This window comes from Pagrus major, chromosome 5 (assembly GCF_040436345.1).
Source record: "Pagrus major chromosome 5, Pma_NU_1.0".
Taxonomy (NCBI): Eukaryota; Metazoa; Chordata; class Actinopteri; order Spariformes; family Sparidae; genus Pagrus; species Pagrus major.
In genome coordinates this window covers 30,364,057-30,388,208 of record NC_133219.1, presented here as the reverse complement: position 1 = coordinate 30,388,208, position 24,152 = coordinate 30,364,057, and the positions used below count along the sequence as shown (strand labels likewise).

Here is a 24,152-nt window from a genome sequence, read left to right as displayed (position 1 = left end):
AACTCCCTATTAATGCTGCATGAAGCACTACAGTACATATGTGTGTTTGTGAAGCAGCTGTTTGAGTATAAAGTACTATACAAAGTAAATAAAGATGAATGAAGAGCTGTCCACATACTTTTGTCCACATAGTGTAGGACTGAATCCCAGAGCACAGACTGAGACAGACCTGCTCTCTTTACATTTACTGAATGTGTCTGAATGTTAATGAAGCTGCAGCTGGTTGAATTCTTGTGTGTGAACTCTAATAAAACTCCAGCACATGATAACTGATAGAACAACACTCACCACTGTACTTTGATCTCCACCTGTTGTATTAGACTGAAGTCAGTGTGAAGCCAGTGACTCAGAGCAGCCTGCAGGGGGCAGCGTCTCTGCTCTGCTCCAATCAAACCCACATGATCACCAGGTAAGTTCCCCAACAGGTGGAGCTGGAATGTGGCCGTCCAATCGGAGCAGCTACGCGGGAGGAAAACACGGAGGCCTACGGGAAGACGTTTGTCCCTGTGGCCTTCAGACATGTTTATCAGAGGATGTAAGGACGGACACTTTCTGGAGTCAGGCCTGATTCACTACCTGCTCCTGCTGTTCTCCTTTCTGATTCTGCATTTGTTTTAATGAACATCTTAAAGCAGCTCTGTGTAGTTTTATAGAAGAAATTCAAAGTGACACTTTGATATTTACAATATTAATGAGCTAATAATACAAAGTGTTTCCATCAGTGAATAAACCAGCTGCTCTCAGAGGAAAACAAGGTCCCACAACACTCTTTGAAGCTAGAAAGGTGGCAGGGTCCGCCACATGTAAACACAGTAAAGCTCCTTTAAGGTCAGCGTGTTAAGTCACTTTATTCAGTCATGGAAACAAAGGTCACTTCTGGTCTCAGGGATGAAAACAGGCTCGTTCCAGATGAGCCGGTCCTGTACAGAACCCATCAGCAGCGATTGCAGCACAATGCATGCTGGTTAGATTTGTGTCCAACTCCAGCTGCTCTCCACAGACTGCAGGACCCCATGGCATGATGGGAAACACCTGTCTGTCTCCTGATCTAACAGCTGATTGGTTCAGACGTGGACTCAACTATATGAGGTTTTATAGAAACTTTGTATTTCTGCTGAGTTGGAGAGATTTTGATGTGATGTGTGTGATGTTGAAGGTTTATTGTGTCAACAGAAGACTAAATATCTCACATTCATATTATAAACAGAACAATAATAATTATTAACATGTGACTCGTTTAAATCGGCCTGTAAAAGATTTAACAGCAGCCAAACTTGTGGTCAGTGGGATGTGAGGATTCAGAGGAGAAGCCCCGACAGTATCAATATGTGACAGATCAATAATGAAAACTATTGTGTTGTGTGTTTGACTTTGAATGTATTGATGTATTAATGTAGTGTGAGAGGGACGGGTCTGCTCACATGATTAGAAACAGCAGCAAACTGAGATGAAGCTGATTTATGTGAGAAGTGATGTAAAATGATCCGTGAACACAAATCACAGCTGTGTGTAGAGTTTTAACAGTCTGTGGTGTCACAATGAACAACAAGTGAACACTGTACACACTGATCAATGTGTCTGATCACATTTAAATCAATCAGTCACATCTAACAGGAAGTGAGTGTTTCTGTCACTTCCTGTGTAATCTACTGCGGTAAAGCTCGCTAGAACATTAAATCGATGCTGTGGTGAACATGTTTTCACATTCATTCATTCAGTCTGTCAATAATGAACCGATGTGAAAACATGTTCACCACAACATCGCTTTTATTTTGAAATTGGTTCTTCGTCGCTCGTACCGTAATGCCTAGCATACACGCGCACCGCGAAACAAAGTGCGGGCTGGCTTTACATCCGGTGTCCCGTTAACTTTCACTTTGTGTGCTCGGTGTGTCGCAGACTGACAGTTGTGTCCGTGTGAAGCTCCAGCTGAAGGTAATGAAGACTTTTGAAATGTTTGACTCGTGAACACAAAGTGTGCTCAGTTTAGTGACAGTAGAAACACAACAATGTGCCTCCATCTTCATTTCTACTAACTCACTGTAACTTTAAACTGTTGTTTGACTTCATTTCCTGATAATCAAGATGGAGAAATATTTAGAAAGAGGAGCTCGAACTTTCTCACTTTAGTCTCATTTTCCTCATTAAAAAGTGATTGTTTGTTTTTGTGGGTGAAATTAATTTGCTGCTTGTCCATCAGTCTTTCTAATTATTCATTAAAGTTGTTCCAATCGTGTTGAGAAGTTTCCATCACTCATAAAGAACATGTTCATCATGTCAGTGTTCAGTTGATTCCTACAGCTCTCATGTTTCTGTGATCAATGAGTGCAACACAAACTACTTTGTCACAAAAACATTCATGAAGTTTGGTTCAGTCATTTCATTTATTATAGGTCTTCTGAACATGAGGTCATAAATATACAGACAGTCATTCTATTATTTGGTTAAATGTCTCTTGGCCATTTTCACCTCAGTCAGCTGCTTTTGATCTCCATCCACAAGCTTCTGGTCCTCTGGATGAGTTTTTAACCGCTCCTCTTGACAGAATCGGTGAAGTTGAACTAAATGAGTTGTCTTCCTGGCTCAGACTTGTTTGTCCAGCACAGTCCACATGTTCTCGATGGGGTTCAAGTCAGTTTTCTCTCAGCAGCAGGTGGTAGTTTGTTGTACACTTGATCTTGGGCCCTGTAACTGCATTTAAATGGCTCCAAGTGACTTTCCTGACTTGTTCAGATCAATAATGAGCTCTTTCAGATCAATGCTGAGCTCCTTACACTTTCCCATTGTAGTGTTTGTGTCTGAGTCTGGTGGCTGTATCAAACAAGTCCTGTTAAAGTGATCAGCTGTGATCAATCAGAATCAGTCAGAAGAAGTTAAGATGCTACAAAGAACATTTGATTCACAACTTTCTATAATCACCTGAACTGATTGTTCAACTTACTGCCTGTATATTTATGACCTCATGTTCAGAAGACCTATAATAAATGAAATGACTGAACCAAACTTCATGAATGTTTTTGTGACAAAGTAGTTTGTGTTGCACTCATTGATCACAGAAACATGAGAGCTGTAGGAATCAACTGAACACTGACATGATGAACATGTTCTTTATGAGTGATGGAAACTTTTGACCGTGACTGTATCCAATATTGAGCTGATGTGCAGATGAATGATCTGTGTTTCCTCTGCAGACGACAGTGTGTGTGAGCTGAGCAGCATGAATCAGTGTGAGGACAGAGAGGAGAGAGTCCCTCCCTCTAAAACCAGTCTGTGTGGGGAGCATGAAGCTCAGAGGTGAGACCACCATCTCTACCTGTCCACCACACACATCACTCCACCATCATTATTCACACTCAAAGCTCTGTGTGTGTTGTGTTAAAGCCCAGAAGAGCAGAGACCAGACTCTGCTGGACCTGGACCTGGACCTGGACCTGAGCCCAGCTGTGTGTCCTTTAAGAGTGACCAGTCAATCGATCGCTTCATTGACTTTAAAGGAGAACAGCCCTCTGCTGCACAGAGGTAAGCTGTTAATATCACCTTATATATCTATATGTGTGGCGTGTCAAACATATATATCAGTTTGTTTTCAGCATCGTTCTGACGGGAAATTAAATGTGTGAGAGGCTCAAATTTAATTTCTACTCTGTGGCTACAATTCACCAGCTCACAGTCTGTCATTTGAAGTTTTCCTCGTCTTCTGTCAGACTCTACAACCAGCACTGCTGCCAGTAGACCACACATGTGCACTATGCCATGAAAACTCTACACATAACACATTTGTCTTTTATTTGCACTAACAACAATTTTCATACCCTTATTTATTAACAACAATACACTGCCACTCTGTTTACAGTTACACTGTTCATATTGTAGAATGTTATGTATATACAATGTACATGAGTCTATTTCTATTTCTCACCTTTTTATTATATTGTTTATTTTTTAACTATTATTATTGTTTATTGTAATATTACTGTCCTTTGGCTGCTGTGACACAGAAATGTCTCCGTTTGCAGGACAAATAAAGGAAATCTGACTCTGATTCAAGAAGTGTGTAGGCATGGGTCAGAGTTAACTTACAGTTTAGTTCACTCAGCTCTTCCTTCAGCTTTCTTTTTACACATCACAAGTTCTGTGTAGAAAGTGGCGTACGCCTTTTTCAGGCCATGTGACGTAAGTACTCAACTTTTATAAGCGAGACCCCAGATTCTGCTGAACTGGAACTAGAACCTGGTTCTGAACCAGCTGTGTGTCTTGAAGGACTGTTTTTTTACCTCTTGTTTGACAGGATTCAGTAAATCAGTGACTTTGTTCCGGTTTGGTTCAATATTTGATGAGAAAATGAAGCGATGATCCACAGACTGAAATCATTCAGCTTCATGTTTTATTGAACTCTGGTGTGTTGATCCTTTTCTTGTTGATAGCTGCTAGTTTCTCCAGCAGCTTTTGTGTCTGAAGAATAAAAAGAGAATTTCAATCTCTGGTGGTCTTCCTCTCTGTCTAACAGCATCTATAGGAGACCAGACTCTGCTGGACCTGGACCTGGACCTGGACCTGGACCTGAGCCCAGCTGTGTGTCCTTTAAGAGTGACTGGTCAAACGATCGCCTCATTGACTTTAAAGGAGAACAGGCCTCTGCTGCACAGAGGTAAGCTGTTAATATCATTAAAATGTGACTGCTTCATGTTTTAACTGTTAATTATCCAGAGAAGTTTTTTAAAGCTGTCAGTTTGTTTTCAGCATCGTTCTTCTTCACTCACATTTATATTGTCACATCTGAAAGCTGCCCAGTATAACCAGTCTGCAGCTCTGCTCTCCAGCTGAACTTTTCCTCCACACACTCGTTCTGACTGTTGTCTGATGACTGCATGAGTATAACACACATTTCACCGAGGCTAACAGATGCTATCTGCTAACGAAGGCTAACCCTGATTCCACAGAGTTCCTCCATCAAATCATCATTTTCCAGTGTTGATTTGAAGGAGTCTGTCGATGCAGAGAAGAATGTTATGGATCAATATTTCCTGCCCGAGCTCAAAGAGGAGACAGTGCACACCTTTACCTCAGATCAAACATGTGCGGCGTGTCGAACAAGCTAAAAGAGAAAAATACATTTTATTGTGTGACAGAAACAACCAGACCAACTTGTTCCTGTTTGCTAACACGTAGCTCAGAGAAGAAGTTGTGTCCTTCATTTGACACAGTTCAGTGTGAAATCACCCTCATGTTTGTTTGATCCACTTCTCTCTGGGTTTCTCTCTGGGTTTCTCATCATGTTTCACTCACTTCACCTGCTGCAAGTTTATTGTGACTCACCAGTTTGTGCTGAACAAGTAGCATCGTATTAGCTTGTGTGAGCTGTGCATTGCTGTCCACAGTATTATAGAGGTCAACAAGAGCTGAACGGCCCAAACCAGACAAGCTGCTGAACCAACACAGTAAACTGAAGTCTGTACAGAACTCTGACTGAACCGTTGATTCACAGTGGGATCAGCAGTACCATCAACACGTTAATGTCAGGGGAAACCATCTGATTCAATGTCGTCAGCAACACTTTGACTTATGGTGATTTATTGAATATGTTTGATATATTCAAGTATCACAGCCCAATATGTCAGATTACCATACCATCATATTTGAGTTTTCAGTGTTTCCACTGGTCACTTCCAGCTTCACAGCTCAGAATCACTATTTTAACTGGATGATTATCCTGACTCGTAGCTGCTAACCAGCTTTTCACAGTGTGGAACAACTCTTCTGTGAGGAGAACAAGAAGATGGTCGTAGTAACGTAACATTAACAGAGACTTTTAATTAATTTCTCTGGCAGCAGCTTTCTTTCTCCATCTTCTCTCAGACAGCAAGATAACCTTCAAAGACCTGGAACAGTTTCTGGGGCGCCTGACTCTCCTGTATTTATCTCATTTTTCCTCCCCCACTCTATCAGTCAGCATCAAGCGTCATACATCATGTTATTCAGGAGAACCTGAAGTTTCACTTTGCTTCTGGTGAATGGTGAATGGACTTGCATTTCTATAGTGTTTTTCCAGTCTACTGACCACTCAAAGTGCTTTACAACACTTGTCACATTCACACATTCACACTCTGATGACAGAAGCTGCCATGTGAGGTGCCGACTGCTCATCAGGAGCAATTTGGGGTTCAGTATTTTGCTCAAGGATACTTCAACATGCCGTTTTAGAGTGATTAACTATTTAATTTACTGAGCATGTAGATCTTTCCAAAAAAGTTCAGTAAATATAAAATGTTTTAACTCATAACAGAGAAATATCTATGATCCATTGAACATGAGGCATGTGTGTAAATGTGACGGGTACAGAATCAGATGTATCTGACACTGATCGACCCGTCACCGGTCATAGCCTGTCATGATAAACACTGGCTGACTCTGGTACCTGGCTGTTCGATCGGTGCATCTCTAGTAATTCTTCATGATTCCTCCACAGAGTCGAGCAGGAGAGCTCAGAGGTTTCCAGTGGTCAGTCTGCTCAGCAACATCAAACACACCTGGACTCAATATTTATGGTATGTACATGTACAACCCTGATTCAAGACAAAGGTAGGACAATGTGTTAAAGGTAAATAAAAAATGAATGCATCCATCCATCTGCGTCCACTTTTCCAGGGTCGGGTGGCAGCAGGCTAAGTAGTGTATTCCTGCTTAGTCCTTCTCCCAGTAACTCTTTCCAGCTCCTCCTGGGGATCCTGAGTCATTCCCAGTCCAGATGAGCTATATTATCCCTCCAGTGAGTTCTGGGTCTTTCCTGGGGTCTCCTCCCAGTTGGTCGTGCCTGGAAAACTTTTAAAAGGGAGGTGTCAGGAGGATCCTGATCAGATGCTTGAACCACCTCAGCTGGCTCCTTTCGAGGCGAAGGAGTTGTACATTTGTAAAAGAAAGTCATTGGCCACTTGTATCTGCAATCTTATTCTGTCAGTCACTACCCATAACTCACCATAGGTGAGGGTTGGAACGTAGATCAACTGTTAAATCAAAACGACGCAGCTTCCTCCCCAACACGGTGGTCCAGCGCGAATGTCTGCAGGAGTGCTACTGCTGCACAAAACCACCTGTCGATCTCATGCTCCATTTTCCCATCAGTGGTGAACAAGACCCAGAGATACTTAAACTCCTTCTCTTGGGGCTGGAGCTCACCCCCCAACCAGAGGGGGCGAACCGCCGTTTTCTGGCAGGGAACCATGGCCTCAGATGTATATGTGCTGAACCTCATCCTGACCATTTCACCCTCCACTGCAAATCACCGCAGTTCCTGCTGGAGGTCACAGGCCAAAAAAGCTAGCAGAACCATGTCATCTGCATAAAGCAAAGACGCAATTTTGAGGAACCCGATACTCTCCTCAGCATGACTGCGCCTTGAAATTCTGTCCATGACTATCACGAACAGGGACGGAGACAGGGGACAACCCTGGCAGTCCAACACCCTGAATCATGTTTGATTTTGGTTATACAGAAACAGGATAGCTCGTAGGAGCGGCCCAGATACCCCATACTCCTGCAATACTTCTCACAGTACAGGGGATGCTGTTGGTCAGGTCCTCAAAATGCTCCTTCCATTGCCCGATGATATCCCCAGTCCGGGTCAGCAGTTCTCCTCCTCTACTGAACACAACTGGGACTAACCCTGAGATTCCACTGGATATGTGTCCGCTGTGTTGCGGCTCCATCGTCCTCGTCCAGCAACCCCCACCAGCTGCGTTTTGAGTCCGCCAAGGAGCAACTCCACCAAACAGCTGGAGTTATGAAACCGAGGAATTCCCGCGATAATTACATAATCACGCTCGACCGCAGTTATACATATGTGTTATAAACACAACAACACAAAGTGTTCCCGACCGAAGAATTAGAAGAAGAGCTTGGATTTGTCTCTCTTTTGAGGTTTTTGTGCTGGCATCAACTTATTTTGAAAATTAACCGGATGTCATGTTGTTGTTTTGTGTCTGACTTCCTGTCTGTTCTGTGCTGAATTTGGCTGAATTGCTGCATTGTGCTGCGGCGATCGCCAGAAATAGAAGTCCTGCGTATCTGCTCCGCAGGGCTGCGGACTGCCGGAGCTGGGACGCAGCAGACACGCAGCGCAGCAGACCTGGTAGAAGTTAACACATAGACCATAGTGAAACCGATCAGCTCTGCTGCCATGGCGGAGCCGTAACGCAGCCGTAACGCAGCCTGACTGCTGCTTTAGGAGACACCTGGGCCAACCAAGCCCAAAAGGCCTCCTCCTGTAGTTTGACTGCCTCCCTCACCACTGGTTTCCACCAGCGGGTTCTTAGGTTGTCACCACGACAAGAACCAGTGGCCTTCTGACCAAAGGAGCTGGGAGCTGAAGACCCGATGGACCGGGGCCTCAAATCAAGGCCCGGCCACCAGATGCTCGCTGGTGAGTTCCCCTCCCAGGTCCTCACCGTCATAGGGTCTACTTAAATTGCTCTTAGTGTCCCCCCCTGAGACCAGTTTGCCTTGGGAGACCCTTCCAGGCCATTACCCCCAACAACACAGCTCCCAGGATCACTGGGACACACAAACCCTTTCCACCACATTAAGGTGGCGACTCCTCGTGGAAAACAGAATGCAATGATTTGCAAATCCTTTTCAATAGACAGTTACCCATCATGCCATGGGTGCTACCACACAACCCATCACGCTGCTTTTGAACTTTCGGCTGGTAACAGTCTGGATGGTCCTTTTCCTCTTCAGCTTGGAGGACACAACAAATTCAAATACAATTGAAAACGTGGACTCATCGACCACAGCTTGGCCCCAAAGTCAGTGAGGTTTCTGATGTTATTGATAAATGGCCAACTGTACTTACTGACGACAGTGTTCATTAGCCTGTGTAGTAATATCCTTTATACAATCATGTCAGTTTTTAATGCAGAGCTGTCTAGGGGGTCGAAGGTCACGGACATTCAGTGTTGTTTTTTCAGCCTTCCCACTTACATCCAGAGATTTCTACACATTCTCTGAATCTTGTGATGATATTATGGATTGTAGATGGTGAAATCCATAAATTCCTGCAGTTGCAAGTTCATGTTCTTGAACTGTTGGACTGTTAGTTCAAGCAGTTTGAAGTGGTGAACCTCGCTCCGTCTTTGCTTGTAAAAAACTAAGCCTCTCGAGGATGCCCCTCTTATACCCAGTCATGATACAGTCCCCTGTTTAGCCTGTTTACCTGTGGAATGATCCAAACAGGTGTTTTGGGAGCATTTTGCAGCAACTTTCGTTGCCCCTGTAGTAACTTGTTACCTGTTGCTGCCATCAAATTCAGAATAATACACATTCGCAAAAATCAATTAGGCTGATGAAACTCCTACTCAACATTGATTCCAAAAAAGTTAGGACATCGTGTTAAACATATATAAAACAAAATGCAATGATTTCAGAGATGATGTATTTAGAGTTCAACAACTACTTTTACATCTGTGGTGTTCATAATAATCTTCATTCTGCTTAATACATGAGTGGGTTGTCAGTCTGTCCAACATGGATCTGATGTTTGGTTCCATGATTTTAGTTTGATTGTCTCATTCATATAATATTCTGTTCCAGCTGCTGGAGGACAACATTGTCAGTTTCGTGAAGAACGAGCTGAAGAAGATCCAGAAGGCTCTGAGTTCAGATTACCCAGAAAGTTTAGAGAGTCAGAGTGAGGATGAGAAGGTGTTGGATGGTGAGGATGAAGAGAAGAAGAGGAGCAGCAGAGAGGCATTTCTGAAGATTACACTGAACTTCCTGAGGAGACTGAAGCAGGAAGATCTGGCAGACTATCTGCAGAGCAGTAAGAGGATTTCTCTAAAGATTTAACATGTTGGATCAATGAGATGTTTACCGAAGTCTTAACAGATGGACAAAAATATCTTCATATACTGATTCTTTGAGGAAGTAAAATGTTGAAATATTTAATCTATAATTTATTAATGAATCTTATTTGTCTTTTGCTCAATCAGGACATCTTGCTCCAGTTTGTCAACGTAAACTCAAATCTAACCTGCAGAAGAAGTTCCAGTGTGTGTTTGAGGGGATCGCTAAAGCAGGAAACCCAACCCTTCTGAATCAGATCTACACAGAGCTCTACATCACAGAGGGAGGGACTGCAGAGGTTAATGATGAACATGAGATCAGACAGATTGAAACAGCATCCAGGAAACCAGACAGACCAGAAACAAAAATCAGACAAGAAGACGTCTTTAATGCCTCACCTGGAAGAAATGAACCAATCAGAACATTGATGACAAAAGGAGTGGCTGGCATCGGGAAAACACTCTTAACACAGAAGTTCACTCTGGACTGGGCTGAAGACAAAACCAACCAGGACATACAGTTCACATTTCCATTCACTTTCAGAGAGCTGAATGTGCTGAAAGGGAAAAAGTTCAGCTTGGTGGAACTTGTTCATTACTTCTTCACAGAAACCAAAGAAATCTGCAGCTTTGAAGAGTTCCAGGTTGTGTTCATCTTTGACGGTCTGGATGAGTGTCGACCTCCTCTGTGCTTCCACAACACTGAGATCCTGACTGATGCCACAAAATCCACCTCAGTGGATGTGCTGCTGACAAACCTCATCAGGGGAAACCTGCTTCCCTCTGCTCGCCTCTGGATAACCACACGACCTGCAGCAGCCAATCAGATCCCTCCTGAGTATGTTGACATGGTGACAGAGGTCAGAGGGTTCACTGACCCACAGAAGGAGGAGTACTTCAGGAAGAGATTCAGAGATGAGGAGCAGGCCAGCAGAATCATCTCCCACATCAAGACATCTCGAAGCCTCCACATCATGTGCCACACACCAGTCTTCTGCTGGATCACTGCTACAGTTCTGGAGGATGTGTTGGTGACCAGAAAGGGAGGACAGCTGCCCAAGACCCTGACTGAAATGTACATCCACTTCCTGGTGGTTCAGTCCAAAGTGAAGAACGTCAAGTATGATGGAGGAGCTGAGACAGATCCACACTGGACTCCAGAGAGCAGGAAGATGATTGAGTCTCTGGGAAAACTGGCTTTTGATCAGCTGCAGAAAGGAAACCTGATCTTCTATGAATCAGACCTGAGAGAGTGTGGCATCGATATCAGAGCAGCCTCAGTGTACTCAGGAGTGTTCACACAGATCTTTAAAGAGGAGAGTGGACTGTACCAGGACATAGTGTTCTGCTTTGTCCATCTGAGTGTTCAGGAGTTTCTGGCTGCTCTTTATGTCCGTCTGACATTCATCAACTCTGGAGTCAATCTGCTGGCAGAAGAACAAACAACCTACAATCAATTTGCAGATACACACCTCTACCTGAGTGCTGTGGATAAGGCCTTACAGAGTCCAAATGGACACCTGGACTTGTTCCTCCGCTTCCTCCTGGGTTTGTCACTGCAGACCAATCAGAATCTCCTACAAGGTCTGCTGACACAGAAAGGAAGTATATCACAGACCAACCAGGAAACAGTCCAGTTCATCAAGAAGAAGATCAGTGAGAATCTGTCTCCAGAGAAAAGCATCAATCTGTTCCACTGTCTGAATGAACTGAATGATCGTTCTCTAGTGGAGGAGATGCAACAGTCCCTGAGTTCAGGACGTCTATCCTCAGATGAACTGTCTCCTGCTCAGTGGTCAGCTCTGGTCTTCATCTTACTGTCATCAGAAGAAGATCTGGACGTGTTTGACCTGAAGAAATTCTCTGCTTCAGAGGAGGCTCTTCTGAGGCTGCTGCCAGTGGTCAAAGTCTCCAACAAAGCTCTGTAAGTAGAAGTTATTGATGAATAAATACTATCTGCTGTTTTTTAGAAGGAGATACGAATGAAAATGTATTATTTGTTTCCTTGCTGTTGTCTCTCCAGGCTGAGTGGCTGTAACCTGTCAGAGAGAAGCTGTCAAGCTCTGTCCTCAGTTCTCAGCTCTCAATCCTCCAGTCTGAGAGAGCTGGACCTGAGTAACAACAACCTGAAGGATTCAGGAGTGAAGCTGCTGTCTGTTGGTTTGAAGAGTCCTGACTATACACTGGAGAGTCTCAGGTCAGGATTCATTAACCCATTCAACTGATGACCATTTAAAATCTGATTTATATAAGTAGACCGCCAGCTAACCTGTGGTAATGTTTCTGCTCATTTAATTTGTCAAGAGGAATTGACATAATTGTAAAAACTGTACGAAGCTGTACGATGCCTCACTTGTGCTGCTGATAGCAGAAAAACCACAGGAACAAAAATCGTTAGCGGTCGTAAATTAGATTTCGGCTGGCCGCCAGAGTCGAGGTGATTAATAGGAAATGCTGCTATCGATGCTCATTCAACCCACATTAGACTGTTTCATAGCTGTCACTCTGGTTGTCTGTTAAACAGAATAGTGGAGAAACACTGAACATTTTATCATGTTGTATGCTCCCTCTCTCTCGTCCACATGAGCACCTGTTGGCATTAAATGTGGTTCAGACGTTCATGTTCCCCTCAGTATGAACGAGCTGAATGAGCTGATCCTCTGACTTTTCATCTAGCGCCATCATCAGGTCAACGTGTTAGTGTTCGATACTTTGGTTTATGAGCAAACACCTGCAGCCTGATGACATCCCATCAGCCTCAGTAGGACTCTGTTTACTGATGATTAGTTAATGAGGAGAAGTGTTAATTTATTTGGAGACAGTCTGTTCTTGTATCTGTCTCATCAGTCTCCTCAGATGATCTGCCATGTGTGTTCTGTGTATCTTCAGGCTTTCAGGTTGTCTGATCACAGAGGAAGGCTGTGCTTCTCTGGCCTCAGTTCTGAGCTCCAACCCCTCCCATCTGAGAGAGCTGGACCTGAGCAACAATAACCTGAAGGATTCAGGAGTGAAGCTGCTGTGTGTTGGTTTGAAGAGCCCTCACTGTACACTGGAGAGTCTCAGGTCAGGATTCATTAACCCATTCAACTGATGACCATTTAAAATCTGATTTATATAAGTAGACAGCCAGCTAACCTGTAGTAATGTGTCTGCTCATTTAATTTGTCAAAATACATTTAACTTTACTGTGGAGGTAGTGTCCAGACTAAGGGGATTACTTTCCACAAGAATTGTTCATAATTTTCTCTTGTTTATGCTTTTGTTGTTAAATTATTATTATCAGGGACAGTTTCAAATATTCTTAATATGGATCTGGACCAAAAGTCATCTCAAGAAAAACAAACATACCATACAGCAAAGAAGGGCTGTGAGATATGGCAAAAATATATTATCTAAATCATTGTTTTCCATATTGATCAATATCAATATTTATCATAATATATAATTTCATAATTCTGCCAAACTGAAGAATATCCTGAAGCCAGAAGAAGCCAGAGGGTTCAGTGTTAAAACTTTAGATTGTAGTTTATTAAGATAAAAATAGAAAGAATAACATAAAGATCCAACTGTGTAAATATAGTTTGGTTTAGAATATATTTTGTAATTAAAGAATATACTGAATAACATCTAAATTTAAACTTTTCAATCACGTTTTATCTGCCTGAATAAAACCATCTACTTTGTCTTGTAACTTATTAAAATAATGTAAATAAAAGTGAAAGCTGTGGCTAATCGTAAAAACAGTTTGAAACCTCACCTGTGCTGCTAACAGCAGAAGAACCACAGGAACAAAATTCGTTAGCAGACTAACGTGGGAAAGTAATTTTCATTCTCAGAGTGGTCACTGGGATGGATCCTTTTCAGGGGATGGAGAAGATTATTTGGTGTTTTGCTGAAGCACAAAATGTTATGTTTAATGTTATTATGAGAAGTGAAACATATTTGGATCATTAGTAGACGATGGAGGAGTAAATTAGACTTTGGCGGGCCGCCAGAGTCGAGGTGATTAATGGGAAATGTTGCTATCGATGCTCATTGAACCCACATTAGACTGGTTCATATGAGTCAGCTGTCACTCGGGTTGTCTGTTACACAGAATGGTGGAGAAACACTGAACACTGAACATTTTATCATGTTGTATGCTCTCTCTCTCTCGTCCACATGAGCACCTGTTAGCATTAAATGTGGTTTCAGACATTCATGTTCCCCTCAGGATGAACTGTAATAACTCTGCTGATCCTCTGACTTTTCATCGAGCACCACCATCAGGTCAACATGTTAGTGTTCAATACTTTGGTTTATGAGCAAACACCTGGAGCCTGATGACATCCCATCAGCCTCAGCAGGACTCTGTTTACTGATGATTAATTAATGAGGAGAAGTGTTAATTTATTTGGAGACTGTCTGTTCTTGTTTCTGACTCATCAGTCTCCTCAGATGATCTGCCATGTGTGTTGTTCTGCAGGCTGTCAGGCTGTCTGATCACAGAGGAAGGCTGTGCTTCTCTGGCCTCAGCTCTGAGCTCCAACCCCTCCCATCTGAGAGAGCTGGACCTGAGCTACAATCATCCAGGAGACTCGGGAGAGAAACTGCTGTCAGCTGGACTGAAGGATCCAGACTGGAGACTGGACACTCTCAGGTATGAAGAGTCAGTGTGATGGAGGAGGAAGAGTCTGATGAGTATGAGTGTGATATGAACAGTGACACATGTAAGAAGCCTTTTTCCTTTTATCAGAACATGAACACTGGTTCAACATGAAGAGGAGATACTTGTGTAGGAGGAGAACATCTCCAGGAACAAACATGATCATTGTTTCTTGGTAATAACTGAGTTTGAACAGATCTCTGCATGTTAAAGGAGCTGTCTGTAATTTTGAGAAAAATCCCTTTTGTCCTCTTCACCAGGATAGAATCAGCTTCATCTCTGTACAGAGAGAAGTCCAGGACATGGTTAGCCTAGCTTAGCACAAAGACTGGAAGCAGGGGGAAACTGCTAGCCTAGCTCTATCAAAAGACATAACGAGGTGTGTGTGTTGTGAGGGAAATTGTCTCTTTAATACCTGCAGCACAGAGAGAAGAGCCACAGTGTCTCTGCAGTCTTCACACTGTCCTGACGTATATACTGTCAGCTAACAACAGAACAGCTGTTACACTTCATGACAGGTGTTGATCATGTCTTCACCAAAGCAGTGACCCTTTGATGTTTGACTGGACAGTAACTGTCAGCCTCTCTACCTTCCTGTTAACACCTGAGGCAAAGAGAACTGCCCCTCTGGCTTCCTGCAAGATGGCGGACGGGTCAGATGCTCAGCTTTTAGCTGGATCAGGCAGAAATGCTGAGAGTGGGACTTGCTAGCATTGGTAGAGATATACAGTATGTACGAAAATATTAAGAAGACACTGAAGGAGAGGCGTGAAGAGCTACAACAACGTGTGGGACGCAGTGGAGGACATGAAAGCAAGGGGATTGACTCAGCACAAGTGAAGACTTGGGGCTTGTGGAGGAGTGGACCCGGGCATGGGGATGGCAACCAGCAGGATGCGGTGGGTCCAGGCAGGATGTGGCGGCACAGCGGGCAAAGGAAAAGTTGCAAGGATATCAGAGGAGACCCGACAACTGACGCCCTGATAGTGAAAGCACTGACAGCGCTGCAAGATAATACGGACGGCTTCATTTATTTGACTTCAACATATATAAAACACCAACGAGGTTGGACAGGTCCAGACTGGGGTTGACGCCGTTATACGGACACAGCTCTGGGTCTATGGATGGGCCCTCACAGAAGAGGATTTCCCATCCACCCACCAACAGGGACTTGGGGGAGAAGAGAAGAATAACCCCCATATGGAAGTCCCACATAGTTCACAGTGTTCATAATTTTGTTTTTGTTCACGTTTAAGTTCAGCTGCCTGGGAAAAGATGCACACACATTATGGAAGCAAAATGGTAAGCAACGATTTAAAGATAATGTCCTAAAACGTAAATGGTCTAAATACACCTAAGAAGAGAGGAATGGTCTGAACAAAATTGAAAAAAGAAAAACAGCATGTCATAGTGTTACAGGAAACCCACCGGTCCCAAACAGAACACGTACAATTTAAAAATTCATATTACAGTTCATATAAACAAGGACGTAAAAGAGGAGTTATGATACTAATTCCAAATACAACTACATTTGTTAGTGAAAAGGAAATGAAGGATAAAGAGGAAAGATGTGTACTAGTCAGGGGAAAACTAGAGACTGAACCTGTCACATTGATAAATGTATATGCACCTCCAGAAAGCAACAAGCACTTCTTCAAATCCTTATTTAATGTTACAGCAACAGAACCAGAAGGTATTTTAATTTGTGGGGGGACTTCAACATAGTCATGAACCACTGTCTATACAACCAGTTTAAAAGGAAATGAAAAACACGTCAGAATGAGTAAAGCTATCCTTAGAAGAAATGGGAACGATCGACATCTGGAGGAATTGTTGTGGCCAATTTTGATGTGTGAATATGTTATGTTGTGTATGTCTTTGGTGAGTCATGTAAATAGCAGTGTAGCTTGTCCACCTGCGCACCAGGGGGCATAGACAGGGAATCACGGTGGTAACGTAGTCTGTATAGGGGAGTCACCAGTGAACAGGTGGAGGGGAATTAGGATCACGGAAGCCACACAGTTTTTCAACCGTTCGTTTGTGTGTGTGTTCATCCGAGATGTTTTCTGTTATATCATAACGTTAGTCTTTTCGGTTTTCTTTCATATTTACATGTTGGTTTCAGTTCAGTCATTCAACACAGCTGGTTTTCTGTAAATATTTTTTCTCTGCATAAAATAAACGGAAAAACGCATACGTCATGGCAGAGCTCATCTTTTGCACAACGACACAGTGGAAACGACTTCAGATTCCCTCAAGTGGCAGTTTTGTGGTTAGATTGCCACCACAGGAATCTCAACCTTGAAAAAGATTTCACACATTATTCGGCAAAACACAGTGTACACCCAAGAACTGATTACTTCTTTCTAAATATAGGTGATAGGTACAGAGTGTCTGAGGGTAAAATTGGAGGGGCAGATATATCAGATCATAACAGCCTGTTTTTAAAAATACATCTAAATGCCAGAAAAAGACAAACAATCTGGAGACTTAATGTAGGAATACTAAATAATAAAGGGTTGGTGGAAGAATCAAAAAAGGAAATTAGGCATTATATGGAGGACAATAGCAATAGAGAAGTCAACCCGTATATTGTTTGGGATGCCCTAAAAGTGGTTGTCCGGGGAAAGTTAATAGCTAAAACCACTTTAATAAAAAGACTTAGAAGAGAAGCGTACCAGAACCACTCTATAAGATTGAGAGAATTAGAGCAACAATATCATCAAACAAACAACCCAAAAACATATAAACAAATTAAGGACACTAAAACGAAGATAAATGAGATGTTGTTGGATGAATATGGAAAGATCATATTTTTGAAGCAAAATTATTATGAAACTGGTCCCAGAGCAACAAAACTCCTAGCAAAACGAATACGAAAACAGCAAGCAATAAATAGCAAACATTAAATTAAGGACCCAAACACCAACGAGACGATACATGAACCAGAAGATATAGAAAGAGTATTCCAGAGGTTCTGTGAAAAACTATATACACAACCAACTGCTGCAAATAAAGAAGAAATGAGGACCTTCTTAAATCAACTTGATCTTCCGTCGATTGGCACTTACCAAAATGAAAGACTCACAGCAGACATTACAAGGGAAGACATTATCCAAGCAATAAATTCAATACATCTCCAGGGAGCGATGGCTACCCTGCAGAATGCTATAAGATTTATAAGGAGGAACTGTTACCAGCCCTCCAGACCTCTTTTAACTGGACCCTCAAAGAAAGCAAAATACCACCAACGTGGGCAGAAGCAATCATTTCAATCATCCCAAAACCAGGAAAGGAGAGGGACAGATGTGAAAGCTACAGACCGATCTCAATACTAAATAAAGATTATAAACTATATACGTCAATTATCTCTGAAAGAATAAACACCTTCATAGCAGAATTAATAGATGAAGATCAAACAGGATTCATATCAGGCCGTCAAACCCAAGACAGTATCAGACCAACTTTACACATAATTAGCAAAGACAAAGAGAAAAACAAAGCACTGTGTTGTTAGCATTGACGCTGAAAAGGCATTCGATTGTGTTCACTGGAAGTTTCTTTATCAGATATTAGAACGATTCGGATTCAATAATAAATCAATACAACTGATTAAAACACTCTACCCAAAACCTTCTGCTAGAATTCAAATGAATGGAGATCTGACTGAGAAGATATATCTGCAGAGATCGACCAGACAGGGAGGCTGTTTGTCACCGACCTTGTTTGTGATTTTTATTGAGCCCTTAGCTCGAGCAGTACGAGAAAACAAAGAACTTAAAGGGTCACAACTGGAGGAGGAGAACATAAAATTGGGCTTTTCGCTGATGACATAATTACTTTCCTCGGACAACCAAATACAACGCTCCCTAATATGATGAAGCTTCTAGAAACATATTGCGATCTGTCAGGGTATAAGATAAATGTTTCCAAAACCCAGATTTTATCACTCAACTATACTCCAACAAAAGTGATCAGAGAGTCATACGACCTTAACTGGAATCTAAAGTCAATTCATTGTTTGTGTGTGAAGATCACTGAAAGCATCTCTGACCTGTGCACAGCAAATTATAACAACTTGGACGTGAAATAGACCTCGAGTCAGGTCCAGAGCTCTTCAGCTCCCCAAAGAGAGAGAGAGGTGCTACGAGCCTCCCAAAATGAAGGGAATACTATTATGCTGCTCAGCTGAGACCTGTGTACTGTTGGTGTAAGTCAGAATTCACAGCAACATGGAAAGATATAGAAAGAGAAGTGAACCAAATCCCAATTCAAAATATGATCGGAGACAATAAACTACACAAGGAAGTCAAAATGAATCCAATAACAGTTCACACGTTAGACCTGTGGTTTAAAGTATTGTAAATATCTAAGATACAGAAAGATGTGAATATATTAAAATGGGCAGCAGACGATAGAAATGTCCTGCCTGTGAAGTCTGATCAAGGATTTAAGCAATGGTTAAAAAGGAATAACAGCTTGGTGTGTTCTGGTGAAGGAAGGGAGGCTGGAGAGTTTTGAAAACCTGAGAAGAAAGTATGAATCTGGAGCTCATGAAATCTACAGATATAAGTCAAAATGAATATAATAATGTGTGTCCATGCTGCTCTGACCTCCCCCTCCTCCTCCTCATCCTCCTCATCCTCCTCCTCCTCTTCCTCCTCCTACACCTCCTCCTCATCCTCCTCCCCCTCCTCCTCCTCATCCTCCTCCTCCTCTTCCTCCTCCTACACCTCCTCCTCATCCTCGTCCCCTCCTCCTCCTCCTCGTCCTCCTCCTCCTCTTCCTCGTCTTGCTCCTCTTGCTCCTCGTCCCCCTCCTCATCCTCTTCCTCCTCCTCCTCCTCCTCTTCCTCCTCCTGCTCTTGCTCCTCTTGCTCCTCCCCCTCCTTGTCCTCCTCCTCTTCCTCCTCCTTCTCCTCCTCCTCTTGCTCTTGCTCCTCGTCCTCCTCCTCTTCATCCTCCTCCTCTTGCTCCTCGTCCCCCTCCTCCTCCTCATCCTCCTCTTCCTCCTCCTCCTCCTCCTCCTCTTCCTCCTCGTCACCCTCCTCCTCCTCCTCCTCCTCCTCCTCTTGCTCCTCGTCCCCCTCCTCCTCCTCCTCTTCCTCTTCCTCCTCTTGCTCCTCGTCCTCCTCCTCCTCTTGCTCCTCGTCTCCTCCTCGTCCCCCTCCCCTTGCTCCTCCTCCTCCTTGTCCTCCTCCTCTTCTCCTCCTTCTCCTCCTCCTCTTGCTCTTGCTCCTCGTCCTCCTCCTCTTCATCCTCCTCCTCTTGCTCTCGTCCCCCTCCTCCTCCTCATCCTCCTCTTCCTCCTCGTCACCCTCCTCCTCCTCCTCCTCTTGTTCTTGCTCCTCGTCCTCCTCCTCTTCCTCCTCCTCCTCTTGCTCCTCTTGCTCCTCGTCCCCCTCCTCCTCCTCATCCTCCTCCTCCTCTTGCTCCTCTTGCTCCTCGTCCTCCTCCTCCTCTTCCTCCTCGTCCTCCTCTTCCTCCTCATCCTCCTCTTCCTCCTCCTCCTCTTGCTCTTGCTCCTCGTCCACCTCCTCTTCTTCCTCCTCCTCCTCTTCATCCTCCTCCTCTTGCTCCTCTTGCTCCTCGTCCCCCTCCTCCTCCTCTTCCTCCTCCTGCTCTTGCTCCTCCTCCTCCTCGTCTCTTCCTCCTCCTTCTCCTCCTCTTCCTCCTCGTCCCCCTCCTCTTCCTCCTCTTGCTCCTCCCCCCTCCTCCTCTTTCCCCTTCCTCTTCCTCCTCCTCATCCCTCTCCTCCTCTTGCTCCTCCCCCTCTTGCTCTTGCTCCTCGTCCTCCTACTCCTCCTCCTCCTCTTCATCCTCTTGCTTCTCTTGCTCCTCGTCCCCCTCCTCCACCTCCCCCTCTTCCTTCTCCTCCTCTTCCTCCTCCTGCTCCTCGTCCCTCTCCTCCTCCTCCTCCTCCTTCTCCTCCTTCTGCTCCTCTTCCTCCTCCTCCTCCTCCTCCTACACCTCCTCCTCCTCCTTCTCCTCCTCTTCCTCCTCTTGCTCCTCCCTCTCCTCCTCTTGCTCCTCCCCCTCCTCCTCTTCCCCCTCCTCTTCCTCCTCCTCCACCTCCTCTTGCTCTTGCTCCTCTTGCTCCTCGTCCCCCTCCTCTCCTCCTCCTCCTCCTCCTCCCCTCCTCCTACACCTCCTCCTTCTCCTCCTCTTCCTCCTCTTGCTCCTCCCCCCTCCTCCTCTTCCTCCTCTTGCTCCTCCCTCTCCTCCTCTTGCTCTTGCTCCTCGTCCTCCTACTCCTCCTCCTCCTCTTCATCCTCTTGCTTCTCTTGCTCCTCGTCCCCCCCTCCCCTCCTCTCCTCCTCCTCCTCTTCCTCCTCTTGCTTCTCTTGCTCCTCGTCCCTCTCCTCCCCCTCCCCTCCTCTCCTCCTCCTCTCCTCTTCCTTCTCCTCCTCTTCCTCCTCCTGCTCCTCGTCCCCCTCCTCCTCCTCCTCTTCCTCCTCTTCCTCCTCCCCCTCCTCCTCTTCCTCCTCCTCCTCCTCCTCCCCCTCCCCCTCTTGCTCCTCCACCCTCCTCTCTTCCCCCTCCTCTTCCTCCTCCTCCTCTTCTCCTCTTGCTTCTCTTGCTCCTCGTCCCTCTCCTCCTCCTCCTCCTCCACCTCCTCTTGTTCCTCTTGCTCTTGCTCCTCCTCCCCTCCTCCTCCCCCTCCTCCTCTTCCCCCTCCTCTTCCTCCTCCTCCTCCTTCTCCTCCTCTTCCTCCTCTTGCTCCTCCCCCTCCACCTCTTCATCCTCTTGCTTCTCTTGCTCCTCGTCCCCCTCCTCCCCCTCCCCCTCCTCTCCTCCTCCTCCTCTTCCTCCTCTTGCTTCTCTTGCTCCTCGTCCCTCTCCTCCCCTCCCCCTCCTCTCCTCCTCCTCCTCCTGCACCTCCTCCTCCTCTTCCTCCTCCTGCTCCTCGTCCCCCTCCTCCTCCTCCTCCCCTCCTCTTCCTCCTCCTCCTTTTCCTCCTCTTCCTCCTCCTACACTCCTTCTCCTCCTCTTCCTCCTCTTGCTCCTCCCTCTCCTCCTCTTGCTCCTCCCCCTCCTCTCTTCCTCCTCCTCCCCTCCCCTCTTGCTCCTCCCCCTCCTCCTCTTCCTCCCCCTCCTCCTCTTCCTATTCCTCCTCCTCCTCTTCCTCCTCGTACACCTCCTCCTCATCCTCCTCTTCCCTCCTCCTCCTCCTCCTCCTCCTCCTCCTCCTCTTCCTCCTCGTACACCTCCTCCTCATCCTCCTCTTCCTCCTCCTCCTCCTCCTCCTCCTCTTCCCTCCTCCTCCTCCTCCTCCTCCCCCCCCTCCTCCTCCTCCTCCTCCTCCTCCTCCTCCTTTCAGGGTGGAGCCTGCTGGAGTCCGATGGTTGACACCAGGTCTGAGGAAGTGTGAGTGTGTTTTTACTTTGATTCATGAAAACAAAGCAGCTTCACACTGATGACATCACTCATTCACAGCTGTGATGTCATCATCAGACTGTGACATCACTGGTTCAGATGTGTGATGTCATCATCAGACTGATGACAGATTAATAACTGCAGCTGTGTTGTGTCTTTTTCTCTCCATCAGATTCCTGTGAGCTCACAGTCGACACAAACACAGTCAACAGAAGGATCAGACTGTTTGACAACAACAGGAAGATGATGTTTGTGTCAAGGAATCAGTCGTATCCTGATCATCCAGAGAGGTTTGACCGTCCTCAGCTGCTGTGTAGAACTGGTCTGACTGGTCGCTGTTACTGGGAGGTCGAGTGGAGCGGAGAGGTTCATATATCAGTGAGTTACAGAGGAATCAGCAGGAGAGGAGACACAGAGGACTGTGAGTTTGGAGCCAATGATCAGTCGTGGAGTCTGAACTGCTGTTATGGTCGTTACTCTGTCAGACACAATAACAGATCAACATCCATCATCACCTCCGGCTCCTCCTTTGACCTCTTCTCTAACAGAGTAGCAGTGTATGTGGACTGTCCTGCTGGCACTCTGTCCTTCTACAGAGTCTCCTCTGACACACTGATCCACCTCCACACCTTCAACACCACCTTCACTGAACCTCTTTATCCTGGGTTTGGGTTCTGGTCTGATCCCTGGCCTGTTTCCTCAGTGTCTCTGTGTCGTCTGTAGGACGGAGAGTCTCCTCCTGAACAGACTCAACTGTTGACAGTTACAGGAACCTTCAGGTTACTGTCATCAGTTCATTAGATGATTGTGACTCAGTCATTAATGTGAAAACATGATGTTCCTGTTGGAGTTGTTGAGGTGGAGCTCATTTTGAACTGTTTTGTACAGGACTGACACTGATGATTCATTCAGACCTGCTCTGATGACACTGAGCTCCACAGTCTGGTTAAACTCCACTGGAGTCGCTGTGGATGATGCTCGGAGCCACAAGTGCAACAAGTCTTGTGCACGTACGAGTGGAAACACGAGCCGTCTTTACAAACACCTAGTGAGAGTTCATCACACACATCCAGGAGCAGAAATGCACAGACTGCTGAGCTCGTAGTTCATCTCTTGTTTCCTCATCCACCTCAGCTGTGTTACAGAGTCAACTACAGGCTACATACATGGTTCATGAAGAAGAGGAAGCATTAGTCCGCTGATGGTTTCCATCTAAACATGGTGCAGTTTCAGAGTCACACTGTCCTCTGGACGGAAGATATTTTGGCTCATAATTCAAATAGAAAATGAAAAAGATCATTTTTCTGCCCTACTAGGAAGAATTAGGCCTGAACTCAACTTTAAAACTGGAAATTTAAAATGTAAATGATGATGTGAAAATGTGAAGTGAGGACATGAGAAAAGGGAAATTTAAAATGGAAATGCTGGAAGTGAAAGCTGAAACTAAAGATGAAATGAAAACTGCTGATGAAATAAGACGAAGGACATCACATCAACATCAAACATGAAACTCAAAATGGGGAAGAGAAAAGCTTGAATGGAAAAAAGTAAATGTTGTTTTGCATTTTCATGTCAAGTCATTAATGAAATGAAGCCTCAGCCGTCATTTGAATGAACTTTGGTGAGAGACTTGAATCAGCTGATGGCTGTCATAGTAAAGAGGCAAATCACAAAGAAAAAAGCATTCAGCTCCTGATTTGAACACAAACTGTATCCATCACTACATTTCTGTGGAAGCCATGAAATGCTCTTGTTAGCATTTATTATGTTATGAAACATCTGTAAATGTCAAAATGAATCTTTAGTGATGATCTTTTCTTTGTACAAACTGATTCAAACTGATGCTCATGTTCATTATAAACTTCTTCACTGCCTGTCCTGGACACATTTAAACTTATGATCATCACAGTGTAATGTGTCATTACAGCTCGTCCAAAACGCTGTTGCCTGGTTACTAACGAGGTCCAAGAAACGAGACCACGTCGCTCCTAATGTTGCTTCTCTGCACCTTCTGTCATGAAAACAGAGAGTTTGTTTCTTTAGCTTGTTTCAGTCACTGAAGATGTTTCTCTTCTCACCAACATTTCTACATAAAAACTACAGTCTGCTCCTTTAAAGGTCGTCAGTTTTCTGTCTCACAGCATCTGTCAGTACGTCTGGTCTCCACACAGTGAAACATTCAAAGACTTCATGTTTTTTATGTTTTCTTCACATTGAGATCTCACATGAATTTTAAAATGAGGTTTTGTGAGTTTAAATGACGGCAACAAGTGTTCACTCAGAAATAAATCAGCT

General features: G+C 44.6%; 1 protein-coding gene across 1 annotated transcript in view; it reads left to right on the top strand.

The window, feature by feature from the left end:
• Positions 1 to 23,974, top strand: part of LOC140996600 (protein NLRC3-like) — a 59,804-nt gene extending 35,830 nt beyond the window's left edge. Inside the window, exons 3-13 of the mRNA XM_073467036.1 lie at positions 3,192 to 3,294; positions 3,382 to 3,443; positions 4,525 to 4,648; positions 6,467 to 6,545; positions 9,586 to 9,814; positions 9,984 to 11,760; positions 11,860 to 12,033; positions 12,726 to 12,899; positions 14,302 to 14,475; positions 21,802 to 21,848; positions 22,030 to 23,974. Coding sequence (XP_073323137.1) covers positions 3,218 to 3,294; positions 3,382 to 3,443; positions 4,525 to 4,648; positions 6,467 to 6,545; positions 9,586 to 9,814; positions 9,984 to 11,760; positions 11,860 to 12,033; positions 12,726 to 12,899; positions 14,302 to 14,475; positions 21,802 to 21,848; positions 22,030 to 22,580 — 3,468 coding nt within the window. The 5' untranslated portion in view covers positions 3,192 to 3,217 and the 3' untranslated portion in view covers positions 22,581 to 23,974. The remainder of the gene's footprint in view (positions 1 to 3,191; positions 3,295 to 3,381; positions 3,444 to 4,524; positions 4,649 to 6,466; positions 6,546 to 9,585; positions 9,815 to 9,983; positions 11,761 to 11,859; positions 12,034 to 12,725; positions 12,900 to 14,301; positions 14,476 to 21,801; positions 21,849 to 22,029) is intronic.
• The last annotated feature ends 178 nt before the right edge of the window (positions 23,975 to 24,152 follow it).